At 33.0% G+C, this 22,744-nt stretch overlaps 1 protein-coding gene across 3 annotated transcripts in view; it reads right to left on the reverse strand.

Annotated features, from left to right (window-relative positions):
• The window catches only part of LOC129864229 (metabotropic glutamate receptor 5-like), a 107,019-nt gene that overhangs the window by 19,632 nt on the left and 64,643 nt on the right, over nt 1–22,744 (reverse strand). For all 3 annotated transcript variants that reach the window (XM_055936936.1, XM_055936935.1, XM_055936937.1), the window contains 2 exons: nt 8,846–8,963; nt 71–257 (listed from right to left, as the gene is read on the reverse strand). In XM_055936936.1, the coding sequence (XP_055792911.1) occupies nt 71–257; nt 8,846–8,963 (305 nt within the window). The remainder of the gene's footprint in view (nt 1–70; nt 258–8,845; nt 8,964–22,744) is intronic.

A 22,744-nucleotide genomic window follows, 5' to 3' on the forward strand; every position in this document is an offset into this window, starting at 1 on the left:
TATACGGTTAGTCTGGAAATACAACTGTAATACATTCATTGGCATTGTAGCTGTATGTTTGTGTGTGTACCTTAGTGACCAGGGCAGAGTAGCTCATGGCAGGGGACAGTCCTATGCCCAGTCTCTGTAGGTAACAGTGTGCAGCATGGGGCTTGGCGATGAGGCTGAAGGTACAGAGATAGCCCAGACAGATCCCAGCCAGGATGATGTAACACAGCTCTCTACTGCTCGACTTCACTACCGGGGTGTCGTAGAACCTACACACACACACACACACAGTTACACACACACACACCCACACATGATCAAATTGACATTCATATTAATGTTTACAGCATGCTAGACTATGCCAGCCCTCTCTGGTCAAACATAGTTCCCTATATGGGGAATAGGGTGCCAGTCCTCTCTGGTCAAACATAGTTCCCTATATGGGGAATAGGGTGCCAGTCCTCTCTGGTCAAACATAGTTCCCTATATGGGGAATAGGTTGCCAGCCCTCTCTGGTCAAACATAGTTCCCTATATGGGGAATAGGGTGCCAGTCCTCTCTGGTCAAACATAGTTCCCTATATGGGGAATAGGGTGCCAGTCCTCTCTGGTCAAACATAGTTCCCTATATGGGGAATAGAGTGCCAGCCCTCTCTCGTCAAACATAGTTCCCTATATGGGGAATAGTGTGCCAGTCCTCTCTGGTCAAACATAGTTCCCTATATGGGGAATAGTGTGCCAGTCCTCTCTGGTCAAACATAGTTCCCTATATGGGGAATAGGGTGCCAGTCCTCTCTGGTCAAACATAGTTCCCTATATGGGGAATAGAGTGCCAGCCCTCTCTCGTCAAACATAGTTCCCTATATGGGGAATAGTGTGCCAGTCCTCTCTGGTCAAACATAGTTCCCTATAATGGGGAATAGAGTGCCAATTGGGTCAAAGCTTGATAAGTCTGTGAGACCAAACTGCATCCCAAATGGAACCCTAATCCTTACTTAGTGCCCTAAACTCTTGACATTAGCGGTGACTTGAGGAACCTTGGAGATCCTCAAGGAACCCCCTGCAGTCCCTCAAGGAACCCCCTGGAGTCCCTCAAGGAACCCCCTGGAGTCCCTCAAGGAACCCCCCGGAGTCCCTCAAGGAACCCCATGGAGTCCCTCAAGGAACCCCATGGAGTCCCTCAAGGAACCCCATGGAGTCCCTCAAGGAACACCCTGGAGTCCCTCAAGGAACCCCCTGGAGTCCCTCAAGGAACACCCTACAGTCCCTCAATGAACCCCCTGGAGTCCCTCAAGGAACCCCCTGGAGTCCCTCAAGGAACCCCCCGGAGTCCCTCAAGGAACCCCATGGAGTCCCTCAAGGAACACCCTGGAGTCCCTCAAGGAACCCCCTGGAGTCCCTCAAGGAACACCCTGGAGTCCCCCAAGGAACCAATGGAAGTCAAGAGTTGATATTTGGTTAGTTGAGGGGTTCTTGGAGGAACCTTTTTGACTTGGAAAGGTTCCTCCATTGTGGCAACCGAAAAGGTTCTTCCAGGCACCTTTGACTTCTAAGAGTGTTTGGGCCCTGGTTAAAAGAAGTACCCTACACCTGGTCAAAAGTAGTGCCCTGTAACTGGTCAAAAGTAGTGCCCTTTAACTGTTTAAAAGAAGTACCCTACACCTGGTCAAAAGTAGTGCCCTACACCTGATAAAAAGTAGTGCCCTGTAACTGGTTAAAAGTAGTGCCCTACACTTGGTCAAAAGTAGTGCCCTACACTTGGTCAAAAGTAGTGCCCTACACCTGGTAAAAAGTAGTGCCCTGTAACTGGTTAAAAGTAGTGCCCTACACCTGGTCAAAAGTAGTGCCCTACACCTGGTCAAAAGTAGTGCCAGATACAGTACCAGTCAAAAGTTTGGACACACCTACTCATTTAAGGGTTTTTCTTTATTTTTGTACTATTTTCTACATTGTAGAATAATAGTGAAGACATCAACACTATGAAATAACACATATTGAATATGTAGTAACCAGAAAAGTGTTAAACAAATCAAAATATATTTTATATTTGAGATTCTTCAAAGTAGCCACCCTTTGCATTGATGACAGCTTTGCACACTCTCTCTCAACCTGCTACATTGGGTAGTCACCTGGAATGCATTTCAATTAACAGATGTATCTGATTAAAAGTTCATTTGTGGAATTTCGTTCCTTATTAATGCGTTTGAGCCCATCAGTAGGGGTGGTATACAGAAGATAGTCCTATTTCGTAAAAGACCAAGTCCATATTATGGCAAGAACAGCTCATATACGCAAGAGAAACGACAGTCCATAATTTCTTTAAGACATTAAGGTCAGTCAATCCGTACAATTTCAAGACCTTTGAAAATGTCTTCAAGTGCAATTGCAAAAACCATCAAGCGCTATGATGAAACTGTCTCTCATGAGGACCGCCACAGGAAAGGAAGACCCAGAGTTACCTCTGCTGCAGAGGATAAGTTCATTAGAGTTACCAGCCTCAGATTGCAGCCCAAATAAATGCTTCACAGAGTTCAAGTAACAGACACATCTCAACATCAACTGTTCAGAGGAGACTGTGTGAATCAGGCCTTCATGGTCGAATTGCTGCAAAGAAACCACTACTAAAGGACACCAATAAGAAGAAGAGACTTGTTTGGGCCAAGAAACACGAGCAATGGACATTAGACCGGTAGAAATCTGTCCTTTGGTCTGATGAGTCCAAATGTCCGATTTTTGGTTCCAACCACCGTGTCTTTGTGTGACGCAGAATAGTTGAAGGGATGATCTCCGCATGTGTGGTTCCCACCGTGAAGCATGGAGGAGGAGGTGCGATGGTGCTTTGCCGGTGACACTGTCAGTGATTTATTTAGAATTCAAGGCACACTTAACCAGCATGGCTACCACAGCATTCTGCAGTGATACACCATCCCATCTGGTTTGGGCATAGTGGGACTATCATTTGTTTTTCAACAGGACAATGACGCAACACATCTCCAGGTAGACTGGACACATGACATTTTTAACAACGCTTTTTTTCTGATAAAAACTTGTTCATTGCATCCGTCATGGAGCCCAGTTTCATAATATGGCCATATGTTCCAGCTGTTTACCGTCGTTTTGAAGTAATTGTGAAAAAACAGGACATATTTTAGGGAACCTTTCACCCTGAAAAAACAGGCCTTATTTTAGGGAACCTTTCACCCTGACAGCTCCTATTAGTTCTATTGAGCACCGTGGCACCAACTCGCCTTCCGAACGTTCTATCCCCAGCTTATTGTTCTATGTCACAATGCCTGCTTCACTATTGTTGCCAATGAGACCTGCTCAAGTTTTATAGTTAAAATGTAAACAGCAAAAAAATTATATTGGAACTCTGTGGTCGGCCCATTGTTTCCTATGGGGGAAATGTAGGCATGTCTGTCTATTTCGCCAAACGTCTCGCAATGTGTATATTCAGATTTTTTCAAGTCAGACACCATTTTAATCATAAGAATCTCCTCTTTGTAATTATGTAAGTCTGGGCAGCGAGCTCGGTTGTCATCAAATGCCAACCCCCAAATATTTTTTGCCCTTGAAACGATGAGTTCCCCCCATTGTTTTCCTATGGAGTGGCATGCCGGTCTATTTCGACAAATATCTCACAGTGTGTATATTTTGATTTTTTTCAAGTTGGGCACCATTTTAAATCAGGAGAATATTCTCTTTGTAATTATGTAAGTCTGGGCAGCGAGCTCATTTGCCATCGATCACAAGACCAGAAATAGTCAGAAGTTCTCATTTTTTCCCCTACTTTCTCATTACGCAGACATAAGCACAGTTGACACCATCAAGGTGCGGATGTTAACTTTCTACACAAGTCATTTTTTCCCAGTTTCGTCCCGACGAACAGATTGTAGTGGTAAAATTAAAAGAGATACATATTTTTGTGCCATTCAGGCGAAATGGAATTCTAAGCATCTCTCACGTTGGTATGAAAGATCGGGAGACAGGCACAGGAATGCGTAATAGTTTTTATTTATTTACCCAAATTACGGCGTGCCGTGTAAAGGTACGGGGACGAAGACCAAACAAACACGTATACAAAAACACAGGGTAGAAACCCAAACAAAAGAGCGAGGAGTACCTCGAATAAATACACAATCGCACAATGATTATCGCACGGGACGAGACCTGTAATCATCTACGCAATCCACAATGAAACGAAAGCCAAAACATACGGCACAACGGTACTCACACAGCCAACGGTACTCACACAGCCAACGGTACTCACACAGCCAACGGTACTCACACAGCCAACGGTACTCACACAACCAACGGTACTCACAACGGTACTCACACAGCCAACGGTACTCACACAGCCAACGGTACTCACACAGCCAACGGTACTCACACAACCAACGGTACTCACAACGGTACTCACACAGCCAACGGTACTCACAACGGTACTCACACAGCCAACGGTACTCACAACGGTACTCACACAACCAACGGTACTCACAACGGTACTCACACAGCCAACGGTACTCACAACGGTACTCACACAACCAACGGTACTCACAACGGTACTCACACAGCCAACGGTACTCACAACGGTACTCACACAGCCAACGGTACTCACAACGGTACTCACACAACCAACGGTACTCACAACGGTACTCACACAACCAACGGTACTCACAACGGTACTCACACAGCCAACGGTACTCACAACGGTACTCACACAGCCAACGGTACTCACAACGGTACTCACACAACCAACGGTACTCACAACGGTACTCACACAGCCAACGGTACTCACAACGGTACTCACACAGCCAACGGTACTCACAACGGTACTCACACAGCCAACGGTACTCACAACGGTACTCACACAACCAACGGTACTCACAACGGTACTCACACAACCAACGGACATTGGAACAATAATTGACAGGACAATGGTGAACAAGGGGCACACTGAAACAATTACTAATCACTGGGAATAGAGACCAGGTTCCGGAGGGATCCGTGACAGCATCACTCCAATCAAAACAGGCTGTGAGAACATTCGATTCCATTCATTTGCTCTATGGGCTCGCGCTAATGTTCCAGCTTAGCCAACGTTCTTTCAGCCTTGGGTGAATTTTGACTCGTTCTATTGTCCAGCCTACTCCAGGCTGTGTAAGGGCTATTTGACCAAGAAGGAGAGTGATGGAGTGCTGCATCAGATGACCTGGCTTCCACAATCAACTGACCTCAACCCAATTGAGATGGTTTGGGATGAGATGGACCGCAGAGTGAAGGAAAAGCAGCCAACAAGTGCTCAGCATATTTGGGAACTGCTTCAAGACGGTTGGAAAAGCATTCCAGGTGAAGCTGGTTGAGAGAATGCCAAGAGTGTGCAAGGCTGTCATCAAGGCAGCAGGTAGGGGCAGCATGTAGGGGTGGCAGGTAGCCTAGTGTTTAGAGCATTGGACCAGTAACCAGCAGGTAGCCTAGTGTTTAGAGCATTGGACCAGTAACCGAAAGGTTGCTAGATCAAATCCCCGAGCTGACATGGTAAAACTCTGTTGTTCTGCCCCTGAACAAGGCAGTTAACCCACTGTTCCTAGGCCGTCATTGTAAATAAGAATATATTCTTAACAGACTTGCCTAGTTAAATAAAGGATAATTATAAGACATAGGGTGCTATTTTGAAGAATCTCAAATATATTTTGATTTTTTTAACACTTTTTTGGTTACTACATGTTTCCATATGTGTTATTTCATAGTTTTGATGACTTCACTATTATTCTACAATGTAGAAAATAGTAAAAATAAAGAAAAACCCTTGAATGAGTAGATGTGTCTAAACTTTTGAATGGTACTATATATAGGGTACATGGTGCCAGTAGATGTATAGTTAGTCTATAAGAGGTGCCCGCTGAGGGTACATGGTGCCAGTAGATGTATAGTCTATAAGAGGTGCTAGCTGAGGGTACATGGTGCCAGTAGATGTATAGATAGTCTATAAGAGGTACCAGCTGAGGGTACATGGTGCCAGTAGATGTATAGTTAGTCTATAAGAGGTGCCAGCTGAGGGTACATGGTGCCAGTAGATGTATAGTCTATAAGAGGTGCTAGCTGAGGGTACATGGTGCCAGTAGATGTATAGGTAGTCTATAAGAGGTGCTAGCTGAGGGTACATGGTGCCAGTAGATGTATAGATAGTCTATAAGAGGTGCCAGCTGAGGGTACATGGTGCCAGTAGATGTATAGTTAGTCTATAAGAGGTGCCAGCTAAGGGTACATGGTGCCAGTAGATATATAGTCTATAAGAGGTGCTAGCTGAGGGTACATGGTGCCAGTAGATGTATAGGTAGTCTATAAGAGGTGCTAGCTGAGGGTACATGGTGCCAGTAGATGTATAGGTAGTCTATAAGAGGTGCCCGCTGAGGGTACATGGTGCCAGTAGATGTATAGTCTATAAGAGGTGCCAGCTGAGGGTACATGGTGCCAGTAGATGTATAGTCTATAAGAGGTGCCAGCTGAGGGTACATGGTGCCAGTAGATGTATAGGTAGTCTATAAGAGGTGCTAGCTGAGGGTACATGGTGCCAGTGGATGTATAGTTAGTCTATAAGAGGTGCTAGCTGAGGGTACATGGTGCCAGTAGATGTATAGTTAGTCTATAAGAGGTGCCAGCTGAGGGTACATGGTGCCAGTAGATGTATAGTTAGTCTATAAGAGGTGCTAGCTGAGGGTACATGGTGCCAGTAGATGTATAGATAGTCTATAAGAGGTGCCAGCTGAGGGTACATGGTGCCAGTAGATGTATAGATCGGCTATAAGAGGTGCCAGCTGAGGGTACATGGTGCCAGTAGATGTATAGATAGTCTATAAGAGGTACCAGCTGAGGGTACATGGTGCCAGTAGATGTATAGATTGTCTATAAGAGGTGCTAGCTGAGGGTACATGGTGCCAGTAGATGTATAGTCTATAAGAGGTGCCAGCTGAGGGTACATGGTGCCAGTAGATGTATAGTCTATAAGAGGTGCTAGCTGAGGGTACATGGTGCCAGTAGATGTATAGTTAGTCTATAAGAGGTGCTAGCTGAGGGTACATGGTGCCAGTAGATGTATAGATAGTCTATAAGAGGTGCCAGCTGAGGGTACATGGTGCCAGTAGATGTATAGTTAGTCTATAAGAGGTGCCAGCTGAGGGTACATGGTGCCAGTAGATGTATAGTCTATAAGAGGTGCTAGCTGAGGGTACATGGTGCCAGTAGATGTATAGATAGTCTATAAGAGGTGCCAGCTGAGGGTACATGGTGCCAGTAGATGTATAGTTAGTCTATAAGAGGTGCCAGCTAAGGGTACATGGTGCCAGTAGATATATAGTCTATAAGAGGTGCTAGCTGAGGGTACATGGTGCCAGTAGATGTATAGGTAGTCTATAAGAGGTGCTAGCTGAGGGTACATGGTGCCAGTAGATGTATAGGTAGTCTATAAGAGGTGCCCGCTGAGGGTACATGGTGCCAGTAGATGTATAGTCTATAAGAGGTGCCAGCTGAGGGTACATGGTGCCAGTAGATGTATAGTCTATAAGAGGTGCCAGCTGAGGGTACATGGTGCCAGTAGATGTATAGGTAGTCTATAAGAGGTGCTAGCTGAGGGTACATGGTGCCAGTAGATGTATAGTTAGTCTATAAGAGGTGCTAGCTGAGGGTACATGGTGCCAGTAGATGTATAGTTAGTCTATAAGAGGTGCCAGCTGAGGGTACATGGTGCCAGTAGATGTATAGTTAGTCTATAAGAGGTGCTAGCTGAGGGTACATGGTGCCAGTAGATGTATAGATAGTCTATAAGAGGTGCCAGCTGAGGGTACATGGTGCCAGTAGATGTATAGATCGGCTATAAGAGGTGCCAGCTGAGGGTACATGGTGCCAGTAGATGTATAGATAGTCTATAAGAGGTACCAGCTGAGGGTACATGGTGCCAGTAGATGTATAGATTGTCTATAAGAGGTGCTAGCTGAGGGTACATGGTGCCAGTAGATGTATAGTCTATAAGAGGTGCCAGCTGAGGGTACATGGTGCCAGTAGATGTATAGTCTATAAGAGGTGCTAGCTGAGGGTACATGGTGCCAGTAGATGTATAGTTAGTCTATAAGAGGTGCTAGCTGAGGGTACATGGTGCCAGTAGATGTATAGATAGTCTATAAGAGGTGCCAGCTGAGGGTACATGGTGCCAGTAGATGTATAGTTAGTCTATAAGAGGTGCCAGCTGAGGGTACATGGTGCCAGTAGATGTATAGTCTATAATAGGTGCTAGCTGAGGGTACATGGTGCCAGTAGATGTATAGTTAGTCTATAAGAGGTGCCAGCTGAGGGTACATGGTGCCAGTAGATGTATAGTTAGTCTATAAGAGGTGCTAGCTGAGGGTACATGGTGCCAGTAGATGTATAGATAGTCTATAAGAGGTGCCAGCTGAGGGTACATGGTGCCAGTAGATGTATAGTTAGTCTATAAGAGGTGCTAGCTGAGGGTACATGGTGCCAGTAGATGTATAGATAGTCTATAAGAGGTGCCAGCTGAGGCTACATGGTGCCAGTAGATGTATAGTTAGTCTATAAGAGGTGCCAGCTGAGGGTACATGGTGCCAGTAGATGTATAGTTACTCTATAAGAGGTGCTAGCTGAGGGTACATGGTGCCAGTAGATGTATAGTTACTCTATAAGAGGTGCCAGCTGAGGGTACATGGTGCCAGTAGATGTATAGTTACTCTATAAGAGGTGCTAGCTGAGGGTACATGGTGCCAGTAGATGTATAGTTTATAAGAGTTGCCAGCTGAGGGTACATGGTGCCAGTAGATGTATAGTTAGTCTATAAAAGGTGTTACCTGATGAATATGGAGGTAACAAACAGAGTAGCCATCAGCCCCAGACAGGCAAACACCACCGCTGCTATGGGTTCAGGGTCTCCCCAACGCACGTACTGCACCGGGATGGGCTCACAACCTGGAAACACACACACACACACACACACACACACACACACACACACACACACACACACACACACACACACACACACACACACACACACACACACACACACACACACACACACACACACACACACACACACACTGTTAGTAATATTCTCAGGGTCTCCCCAACGTACGTACTGCACCGGGATAGGTTCACAACCTGGAAACACACACACACACACACACACACACACACACACACACACACACTCTGTTAGTAATATACATACTGCGTGTGTGTGCTCGTGCTTGTGTAGGTCACATGCTAAGTAGCTCAGCTGAGTCCAGGCCACAGTAACACACTAAGTATCTCTAAAGGAATGGCTGCTGAGAGGGACCAACCCGTGTGACTGATCTGTGCCACATTCTAACACACACACACACACACACACACACACACACACACACACACACACACACACACACACACACACACACACACACACACACACACACACACACACACTATGGGTGTGTGCGACCCACGGCGGAAGGTAACCTAGCAGCTAGAGTGTTGGCCCAGTAACCGAAATGTTGCTAGTTTGTATCCCCGAGCCGTCTAGGTGAATGTGTAGATCTGTCCTTGAGAAAGGCGTTTAACTCAAAATTGCCCCTAGGGTCACTGTCAATAATGGCTGATCCCTGGCCATGACCCCAGTCTCTGAGGGTCTATCAGGGGGAGGAGGATGTGACAAAGACCTGTGTGAAACAGGACACATATAACCGACCCCTATTTGACCGTTGAGATTTTCAGAGTCTGATGGAGAAACAGAGTCATCTAAATCAAATCAAACTTTATTAGTCACATTCGCCGAAAACAACAGGTGTAGACTTTACAGTGAAATGCTTACTTATACAACCCCTTAACCAACAGTGCAGTTCAAGAAGAGTTAAGAAAATATTTACCAAATAAACTAAAGTAAAAAATATAAAAAGTAACACAATAACATAACAATAACGAGTCTATATACAGGGTGTTACGGTACAGAGTCAATGTGGAGGCTATATACAGGGTGTTACGGTACAGAGTCAATGTGGAGGCTATATACAGGGTGTTACGGTACAGAGTCAATGTGGAGGCTATATACAGGGTGTTACGGTACAGAGTCAATGTGGAGGCTATATACAGGGGGTACCGGTACCGAGTCAGTGTGGAGGCTATATACAAGGGGTACCGGTACCGAGTCAGTGTGGAGGCTATATACAGGGGGTACCGGTACATAGTCAATGTGGAGGCTATATACAGGGGGTACCGGTACAGAGTCAATGTGGAGGCTATATACAGGGGGTACCGGTACAGAGTCAATGTGGAGTCTATATACAGGGGGTACCGGTACAGAGTCAACGTGGAGGCTATATACAGGTGGGTACCGGTACAGAGTCAGTGTGGAGGCTATATACAGGGGGTACTGGTACAGAGTCAATGTGTAGGCTATATACAGGGGGTACCGGTACCGAGTCAATGTGGAGGTTATATACAGGGGGTACCAGTACCGGGTCAGTGTAGAGGCTATATAAAGGGGGTACCGGTACAGAGTCAATGTGGAGGCTATATACAGGGGGTACCGGTACCGAGTCAGTGTGGAGGCTATATAAAGGGGGTACCGGTACAGAGTAAATGTGGAGGCTATATACAGGGAGTACCGGTACTGTTTCAGTGTGGCGGCTATATACAGGGGGTACCGGTACCGAGTCAGTGTGGAGGCTATATACAGGGGGTACCGGTACAGAGTCAGTGTGGAGGCTATATACAGGGGGTACCGGTACAGAGTCAATGTGGAGGCTATATACAGGGGGTACCGGTACCGAGTCAGTGTGCGGGGGTACAGGTTAGTTGAGGTCATTTGTACATGTAGGTAGGGGTGAAGTGAATATGCATAGATAATAAACAGCGAATAGCAGCAGGGTACAAAACAAAAGGGGGGGGGGGGGTCAATGTAATATTGAGGTGGTCATTTGTTCACCATGTTGACAGAACAGAGATAGCTAGCTAGCTGCAACACCTCAACCACCATGTTGACAGAGCAGAGATAGCTAGCTAGCTGCAGCACCTCCACCACCATGTTGACAGAACAGAGATAGCTAGCTAGCTGCAACACCTCAACCACCATGTTGACAGAACAGAGATAGCTAGCTAGCTGCAGCACCTCCACCACCATGTTGACAGAACAGAGATAGCTAGCTAGCTGCAGCTCCTCCACCACCATGTTGACAGAACAGAGATAGCTAGCTAGCTGCAACACCTCAACCACCATGTTGACAGAACAGAGATAGCTAGCTAGCTGCAGCTCCTCCACCACCATGTTGACAGAACAGAGATAGCTAGCTAGCCGCAACACCTCGACCACCATGTTGACAGAACAGAGATAGCTAGCTAGCTGCAGCACCTCGACCACCATGTTGACAGAACAGAGATAGCTAGCTAGCTGCAGCACCTCGACCACCATGTTGACAGAACAGAGATAGCTAGCTAGCTGCAGCACCTCGACCACCATGTTGACAGAACAGAGATAGCTAGCTAGCTGCAGCTCCTCAACCACCATGTTGACAGAACAGAGATAGCTAGCTAGCTGCAGCACCTCCACCACCATGTTAAAAGTTAGGTTATCCAACTAACAAAACAGATTTAGCTAGCTAGCTGCAATAAAAATAAAATAATATTTGTATAATGCGCCGAATACAACAGGTGTCGACTTTACAGTGAAATACTTACATACGAGCCCTTTACCAAAAATGCAGAGTAAAAAAGCACGAAAATTTGAAAATAGTAACACATTAAATAACAATAACAAAGCTATATACAAGGAGAACAGAGTCAATGTAATAGGGTACAGGGTAATGGTGGTAATATGTAGGTAGGGGTAAAAGTGACTAGGCAATCAGGATAGATAATAAACAGAGTAACAGCAGTGTTGGTAGTTGAGGTAATATAATGTAGGTATTATAATGTAGGTTATATAATGTAGGTAATATAATGTAATATAATGTAATATAATGTAGGTAATATAATGTAGGTAATATAATGTAGGTATTATAATGTAGGTAATATAATGTAATATAATGTAATATAATGTAGGTAATATAATGTAGGTAATATAATGTAGGTAATATAATGTAGGTAATATAATGTAATATAATGTAGGTAATATAATGTAGGTAATATAATGTAGGTAATATAATGTAATATAATGTAATATAATGTAGGTAATATAATGTAGGTAATATAATGTAGGTAATATAATGTAGGTAATATAATGTAATATAATGTAGGTAATATAATGTAGGTAATATAATGTAGGTAATATAATGTAGGTAATATAATGTAGGTAATATAATGTAGGTAATATAATGTAATATAATGTAATATAATGTAGGTAATATAATGTAGGTAATATAATGTAGGTAATATAATGTAGGTAATATAATGTAATATAATGTAGGTAATATAATGTAGGTAATATAATGTAGGTAATATAATGTAGGTAATATAATGTAGGTAATATAATGTAGTAATATAATGTAATATAATGTAATATAATGTAGGTAATATAATGTAATATAATGTAGGTAATATAATGTAATATAATGTAGGTAATATAATGTAATATAATGTAATATAATGTAGGTAATATAATGTAATATAATGTAATATAATGTAGGTAATATAATGTAGGTAATATAATGTAATATAATGTAATATAATGTAGGTAATATAATGTAGTATAATGTAATATAATGTAGGTAATATAATGTAATATAATGTAGGTAATATAATGTAGGTAATATAATGTAATATAATGTAGGTAATATAATGTAGGTAATATAATGTAGTAATATAATGTAATATAATGTAATATAATGTAGGTAATATAATGTAGGTAATATAATGTAATATAATGTAGGTAATATAATGTAATATAATGTAGGTAATATAATGTAATATAATGTAGGTAATATAATGTAATATAATGTAGGTAATATAATGTAGGTAATATAATGTAGGTAATATAATGTAGGTAATATAATGTAGGTAATATAATGTAGGTAATATAATGTAATATAATGTAGGTAATATAATGTAGGTAATATAATGTAGGTAATATAATGTAATATAATGGTAATATAATGTAGGTAATATAATGTAATATAATGTAGGTAATATAATGTAGGTAATATAATGTAGGTAATATAATGTAATATAATGTAATATAATGTAGGTAATATAATGTAATATAATGTAATATAATGTAGGTAATATAATGTAGGTAATATAATGTAGGTAATATAATGTAATATAATGTAATATAATGTAGGTAATATAATGTAGGTAATATAATGTAGGTAATATAATGTAATATAATGTAGGTAATATAATGTAGGTAATATAATGTAGGTAATATAATGTAGGTAATATAATGTAATATAATGTAGGTAATATAATGTAGGTAATATAATGTAATATAATGTAGGTAATATAATGTAATATAATGTAGGTAATATAATGTAGGTAATATAATGTAGGTAATATAATGTAGGTAATATAATGTAGGTAATATAATGTAGGTAATATAATGTAGGTAATATAATGTAGGTAATATAATGTAGGTAATATAATGTAGGTAATATAATGTAGGTAATATAATGTAGGTAATATAATGTAGGTAATATAATGTAGGTAATATAATGTAGGTAATATAATGTAGGTAATATAATGTAGGTAATATAATGTAATATAATGTAATATAATGTAGGTAATATAATGTAGGTAATATAATGTAGGTAATATAATGTAGTATAATGTAATATAATGTAGGTAATATAATGTAATATAATGTAGGTAATATAATGTAGGTAATATAATGTAATATAATGTAGGTAATATAATGTAGGTAATATAATGTAGGTAATATAATGTAGGTAATATAATGTAATATAATGTAGGTAATATAATGTAGGTAATATAATGTAGGTAATATAATGTAATATAATGTAGGTAATATAATGTAATATAATGTAGGTAATATAATGTAGGTAATATAATGTAGGTAATATAATGTAATATAATGTAGGTAATATAATGTAATATAATGTAGGTAATATAATGTAGGTAATATAATGTAGGTAATATAATGTAATATAATGTAGGTAATATAATGTAATATAATGTAGGTAATATAATGTAGGTAATATAATGTAGGTAATATAATGTAATATAATGTAGGTAATATAATGTAATATAATGTAGGTAATATAATGTAATATAATGTAGGTAATATAATGTAATATAATGTAGGTAATATAATGTAATATAATGTAGGTAATATAATGTAATATAATGTAGGTAATATAATGTAGGTAATATAATGTAGGTAATATAATGTAGGTAATATAATGTAGGTAATATAATGTAATATAATGTAGGTAATATAATGTAGGTAATATAATGTAGGTAATATAATGTAATATAATGTAGGTAATATAATGTAGGTAATATAATGTAATATAATGTAGGTAATATAATGTAGGTAATATAATGTAGGTAATATAATGTAGGTAATATAATGTAGGTAATATAATGTAGGTAATATAATGTAATATAATGTAGGTAATATAATGTAATATAATGTAATATAATGTAGGTAATATAATGTAGGTAATATAATGTAGGTAATATAATGTAGGTAATATAATGTAATATAATGTAGGTAATATAATGTAATATAATGTAGGTAATATAATGTAGGTAATATAATGTAGGTAATATAATGTAATATAATGTAGGTAATATAATGTAATATAATGTAATATAATGTAGGTAATATAATGTAGGTAATATAATGTAATATAATGTAGGTAATATAATGTAGGTAATATAATGTAGGTAATATAATGTAGGTAATATAATGTAGGTAATATAATGTAGGTAATATAATGTAATATAATGTAATATAATGTAGGTAATATAATGTAGGTAATATAATGTAATATAATGTAGGTAATATAATGTAGGTAATATAATGTAGGTATATAATGTAGGTAATATAATGTAATATAATGTAGGTAATATAATGTAATATAATGTAGTATAATGTAATATAATGTAGGTAATATAATGTAATATAATGTAGGTAATATAATGTAGGTAATATAATGTAGGTAATATAATGTAATATAATGTAGGTAATATAATGTAATATAATGTAGGTAATATAATGTAGGTAATATAATGTAATATAATGTAGGTAATATAATGTAATATAATGTAGGTAATATAATGTAGGTAATATAATGTAGGTAATATAATGTAGGTAATATAATGTAGGTAATATAATGTAGGTAATATAATGTAGGTAATATAATGTAATATAATGTAGGTAATATAATGTAGGTAATATAATGTAGGTAATATAATGTAGGTAATATAATGTAATATAATGTAGGTAATATAATGTAATATAATGTAGGTAATATAATGTAGGTAATATAATGTAATATAATGTAGGTAATATAATGTAATATAATGTAGGTAATATAATGTAGTAATATAATGTAATATAATGTAGGTAATATAATGTAGGTAATATAATGTAGGTAATATAATGTAGGTAATATAATGTAGTATATAATGTAATATAATGTAGGTAATATAATGTAATATAATGTAGGTAATATAATGTAGGTAATATAATGTAATATAATGTAGGTAATATAATGTAGGTAATATAATGTAGGTAATATAATGTAGGTAATATAATGTAGGTAATATAATGTAATATAATGTAGGTAATATAATGTAGGTAATATAATGTAGGTAATATAATGTAATATAATGTAGGTAATATAATGTAATATAATGTAGGTAATATAATGTAGGTAATATAATGTAGGTAATATAATGTAGGTAATATAATGTAATATAATGTAGGTAATATAATGTAATATAATGTAGATATAATGTAATATAATGTAGGTAATATAATGTAGGTAATATAATGTAATATAATGTAGGTAATATAATGTAGGTAATATAATGTAGGTAATATAATGTAGGTAATATAATGTAGGTAATATAATGTAGATATAATGTAATATAATGTAGGTAATATAATGTAGGTAATATAATGTAATATAATGTAGGTAATATAATGTAGGTAATATAATGTAGGTAATATAATGTAGGTAATATAATGTAGGTAATATAATGTAGGTAATATAATGTAGGTAATATAATGTAATATAATGTAGGTAATATAATGTAGGTAATATAATGTAGGTAATATAATGTAGGTAATATAATGTAATATAATGTAGGTAATATAATGTAGGTAATATAATGTAGGTAATATAATGTAATATAATGTAGGTAATATAATGTAGGTAATATAATGTAATATAATGTAGGTAATATAATGTAGGTAATATAATGTAATATAATGTAGGTAATATAATGTAGGTAATATAATGTAGGTAATATAATGTAATATAATGTAGGTAATATAATGTAGGTAATATAATGTAGGTAATATAATGTAGGTAATATAATGTAGGTAATATAATGTAGGTAATATAATGTAGGTAATATAATGTAGGTAATATAATGTAGGTAATATAATGTAATATAATGTAGGTAATATAATGTAGGTAATATAATGTAGGTAATATAATGTAGGTAATATAATGTAATATAATGTAGGTAATATAATGTAGGTAATATAATGTAATATAATGTAGGTAATATAATGTAGGTAATATAATGTAATATAATGTAGGTAATATAATGTAATATAATGTAGGTAATATAATGTAGGTAATATAATGTAGGTAATATAATGTAATATAATGTAGGTAATATAATGTAGGTAATATAATGTAGGTAATATAATGTAGGTAATATAATGTAGGTAATATAATGTAGGTAATATAATGTAATATAATGTAGGTAATATAATGTAATATAATGTAGGTAATATAATGTAGGTAATATAATGTAGGTAATATAATGTAGGTAATATAATGTAGGTAATATAATGTAGGTAATATAATGTAGGTAATATAATGTAGGTAATATAATGTAATATAATGTAGGTAATATAATGTAGGTAATATAATGTAGGTAATATAATGTAATATAATGTAGGTAATATAATGTAGGTAATATAATGTAGGTAATATAATGTAGGTAATATAATGTAGGTAATATAATGTAGGTAATATAATGTAATATAATGTAGGTAATATAATGTAATATAATGTAGGTAATATAATGTAGGTAATATAATGTAGGTAATATAATGTAATATAATGTAGGTAATATAATGTAATATAATGTAGGTAATATAATGTAGGTAATATAATGTAGGTAATATAATGTAATATAATGTAATATAATGTAGGTAATATAATGTAGGTAATATAATGTAGGTAATATAATGTAGGTAATATAATGTAGGTAATATAATGTAGGTAATATAATGTAATATAATGTAGTAATATAATGTAATATAATGTAGGTAATATAATGTAGGTAATATAATGTAGGTAATATAATGTAATATAATGTAGGTAATATAATGTAATATAATGTAGGTAATATAATGTAGGTAATATAATGTAGGTAATATAATGTAATATAATGTAGGTAATATAATGTAGGTATATAATGTAATATAATGTAGGTAATATAATGTAGGTAATATAATGTAGGTAATATAATGTAGGTAATATAATGTAGGTAATATAATGTAGGTAATATAATGTAGGTAATATAATGTAGGTAATATAATGTAGGTAATATAATGTAGGTAATATAATGTAGGTAATATAATGTAGGTAATATAATGTAGGTAATATAATGTAGGTAATATAATGTAGGTAATATAATGTAATATAATGTAGGTAATATAATGTAGGTATATAATGTAGGTAATATAATGTAGGTAATATAATGTAGGTAATATAATGTAATATAATGTAGGTAATATAATGTAGGTATTATAATGTAATATAATGTAGGTAATATAATGTAGGTAATATAATGTAGGTAATATAATGTAGGTAATATAATGTAGGTAATATAATGTAATATAATGTAGGTAATATAATGTAATATAATGTAGGTAATATAATGTAATATAATGTAGGTAATATAATGTAGGTAATATAATGTAATATAATGTAGGTAATATAATGTAGGTAATATAATGTAGGTAATATAATGTAGGTAATATAATGTAGGTAATATAATGTAGGTAATATAATGTAATATAATGTAGGTAATATAATGTAGGTAATATAATGTAATATAATGTAGGTAATATAATGTAGGTAATATAATGTAGGTAATATAATGTAGGTAATATAATGTAGGTAATATAATGTAGGTAATATAATGTAGGTAATATAATGTAATATAATGTAGGTAATATAATGTAGGTAATATAATGTAGGTAATATAATGTAGGTAATATAATGTAATATAATGTAGGTAATATAATGTAGGTAATATAATGTAGGTAATATAATGTAATATAATGTAGGTAATATAATGTAGGTAATATAATGTAATATAATGTAGGTAATATAATGTAGGTAATATAATGTAATATAATGTAGGTAATATAATGTAGGTAATATAATGTAGGTAATATAATGTAATATAATGTAGGTAATATAATGTAGGTAATATAATGTAGGTAATATAATGTAGGTAATATAATGTAGGTAATATAATGTAGGTAATATAATGTAGGTAATATAATGTAGGTAATATAATGTAATATAATGTAGGTAATATAATGTAGGTAATATAATGTAGGTAATATAATGTAGGTAATATAATGTAATATAATGTAGGTAATATAATGTAGGTAATATAATGTAATATAATGTAGGTAATATAATGTAGGTAATATAATGTAATATAATGTAGGTAATATAATGTAATATAATGTAGGTAATATAATGTAGGTAATATAATGTAGGTAATATAATGTAATATAATGTAGGTAATATAATGTAGGTAATATAATGTAGGTAATATAATGTAGGTAATATAATGTAGGTAATATAATGTAGGTAATATAATGTAATATAATGTAGGTAATATAATGTAATATAATGTAGGTAATATAATGTAGGTAATATAATGTAGGTAATATAATGTAGGTAATATAATGTAGGTAATATAATGTAGGTAATATAATGTAGGTAATATAATGTAGGTAATATAATGTAATATAATGTAGGTAATATAATGTAGGTAATATAATGTAGGTAATATAATGTAATATAATGTAGGTAATATAATGTAGGTAATATAATGTAGGTAATATAATGTAGGTAATATAATGTAGGTAATATAATGTAGGTAATATAATGTAATATAATGTAGGTAATATAATGTAATATAATGTAGGTAATATAATGTAGGTAATATAATGTAGGTAATATAATGTAATATAATGTAGGTAATATAATGTAATATAATGTAGGTAATATAATGTAGGTAATATAATGTAGGTAATATAATGTAATATAATGTAATATAATGTAGGTAATATAATGTAGGTAATATAATGTAGGTAATATAATGTAGGTAATATAATGTAGGTAATATAATGTAATATAATGTAGGTAATATAATGTAATATAATGTAGGTAATATAATGTAGGTAATATAATGTAGGTAATATAATGTAATATAATGTAGGTAATATAATGTAATATAATGTAGGTAATATAATGTAGGTAATATAATGTAGGTAATATAATGTAATATAATGTAGGTAATATAATGTAATATAAGTGTAATATAATGTAGGTAATATAATGTAGGTAATATAATGTAGGTAATATAATGTAATATAATGTAGGTAATATAATGTAGGTAATATAATGTAGGTAATATAATGTAGGTAATATAATGTAGGTAATATAATGTAGGTAATATAATGTAGGTAATATAATGTAGGTAATATAATGTAGGTAATATAATGTAGGTAATATAATGTAGGTAATATAATGTAATATAATGTAGGTAATATAATGTAATATAATGTAATATAATGTAGGTAATATAATGTAGGTAATATAATGTAGGTAATATAATGTAATATAATGTAGGTAATATAATGTAGGTAATATAATGTAGGTAATATAATGTAATATAATGTAGGTAATATAATGTAGGTAATATAATGTAGGTAATATAATGTAATATAATGTAGGATATAATGTAATATAATGTAGGTAATATAATGTAATATAAGTGTAATATAATGTAGGTAATATAATGTAGGTAATATAATGTAGGTAATATAATGTAGGTAATATAATGTAATATAATGTAGGTAATATAATGTAATATAATGTAGGTAATATAATGTAATATAATGTAGGTAATATAATGTAATATAATGTAGGTAATATAATGTAATATAATGTAGGTAATATAATGTAATATAATGTAGGTAATATAATGTAATATAATGTAGGTAATATAATGTAGGTAATATAATGTAGGTAATATAATGTAATATAATGTAGGTAATATAATGTAATATAATGTAGGTAATATAATGTAGGTAATATAATGTAATATAATGTAGGTAATATAATGTAGGTAATATAATGTAGGTAATATAATGTAGGTAATATAATGTAGGTAATATAATGTAATATAATGTAGATATAATGTAATATAATGTAGGTAATATAATGTAGGTAATATAATGTAATATAATGTAGGTAATATAATGTAGGTAATATAATGTAGGTAATATAATGTAATATAATGTAGGTAATATAATGTAATATAATGTAGGTAATATAATGTAGGTAATATAATGTAATATAATGTAGGTAATATAATGTAGGTAATATAATGTAGGTAATATAATGTAATATAATGTAGGTAATATAATGTAATATAATGTAGGTAATATAATGTAATATAATGTAGGTAATATAATGTAATATAATGTAGGTAATATAATGTAGGTAATATAATGTAGGTAATATAATGTAGGTAATATAATGTAGGTAATATAATGTAGGTAATATAATGTAGGTAATATAATGTAGGTAATATAATGTAATATAATGTAGGTAATATAATGTAATATAATGTAGGTAATATAATGTAATATAATGTAGGTAATATAATGTAATATAATGTAGGTAATATAATGTAGGTAATATAATGTAGGTAATATAATGTAATATAATGTAGGTAATATAATGTAGGTAATATAATGTAATATAATGTAGGTAATATAATGTAGGTAATATAATGTAATATAATGTAGGTAATATAATGTAATATAATGTAGGTAATATAATGTAATATAATGTAGGTAATATAATGTAGGTAATATAATGTAGGTAATATAATGTAATATAAGTGTAATATAATGTAGGTAATATAATGTAATATAATGTAGGTAATATAATGTAATATAATGTAGGTAATATAATGTAATATAATGTAGGTAATATAATGTAGTATATAATGTAGGTAATATAATGTAGGTAATATAATGTAATATAATGTAGGTAATATAATGTAGGTAATATAATGTAGGTAATATAATGTAATATAATGTAGGTAATATAATGTAGGTAATATAATGTAGGTAATATAATGTAGGTAATATAATGTAGGTAATATAATGTAGGTAATATAATGTAGGTAATATAATGTAATATAATGTAGGTAATATAATGTAATATAATGTAGGTAATATAATGTAATATAATGTAGGTAATATAATGTAGGTAATATAATGTAATATAATGTAGGTAATATAATGTAGGTAATATAATGTAGGTAATATAATGTAATATAATGTAGGTAATATAATGTAGGTAATATAATGTAATATAATGTAGGTAATATAATGTAGGTAATATAATGTAATATAATGTAGGTAATATAATGTAGGTAATATAATGTAGGTAATATAATGTAATATAATGTAGGTAATATAATGTAGGTAATATAATGTAATATAATGTAGGTAATATAATGTAGGTAATATAATGTAATATAATGTAGGTAATATAATGTAATATAATGTAGGTAATATAATGTAGGTAATATAATGTAGGTAATATAATGTAGGTAATATAATGTAGGTAATATAATGTAATATAATGTAGGTAATATAATGTAGGTAATATAATGTAGGTAATATAATGTAATATAATGTAGGTAATATAATGTAGGTAATATAATGTAGGTAATATAATGTAATATAATGTAGGTAATATAATGTAATATAATGTAGGTAATATAATGTAGGTAATATAATGTAATATAATGTAGGTAATATAATGTAATATAATGTAGGTAATATAATGTAATATAATGTAGGTAATATAATGTAGGTATATATAATGTAGGTAATATAATGTAATATAATGTAGGTAATATAATGTAGGTAATATAATGTAGGTAATATAATGTAGGTAATATAATGTAGGTAATATAATGTAGGTAATATAATGTAGGTAATATAATGTAATATAATGTAGGTAATATAATGTAGGTAATATAATGTAGGTAATATAATGTAGGTAATATAATGTAGGTAATATAATGTAGGTAATATAATGTAGGTAATATAATGTAGGTAATATAATGTAGGTAATATAATGTAGGTAATATAATGTAGGTAATATAATGGTAATATAATGTAGGTAATATAATGTAGGTAATATAATGTAGGTAATATAATGTAGGTAATATAA

This window comes from Salvelinus fontinalis, chromosome 10, assembly GCF_029448725.1.
Source record: "Salvelinus fontinalis isolate EN_2023a chromosome 10, ASM2944872v1, whole genome shotgun sequence".
NCBI classification, from domain to species: Eukaryota; Metazoa; Chordata; class Actinopteri; order Salmoniformes; family Salmonidae; genus Salvelinus; species Salvelinus fontinalis.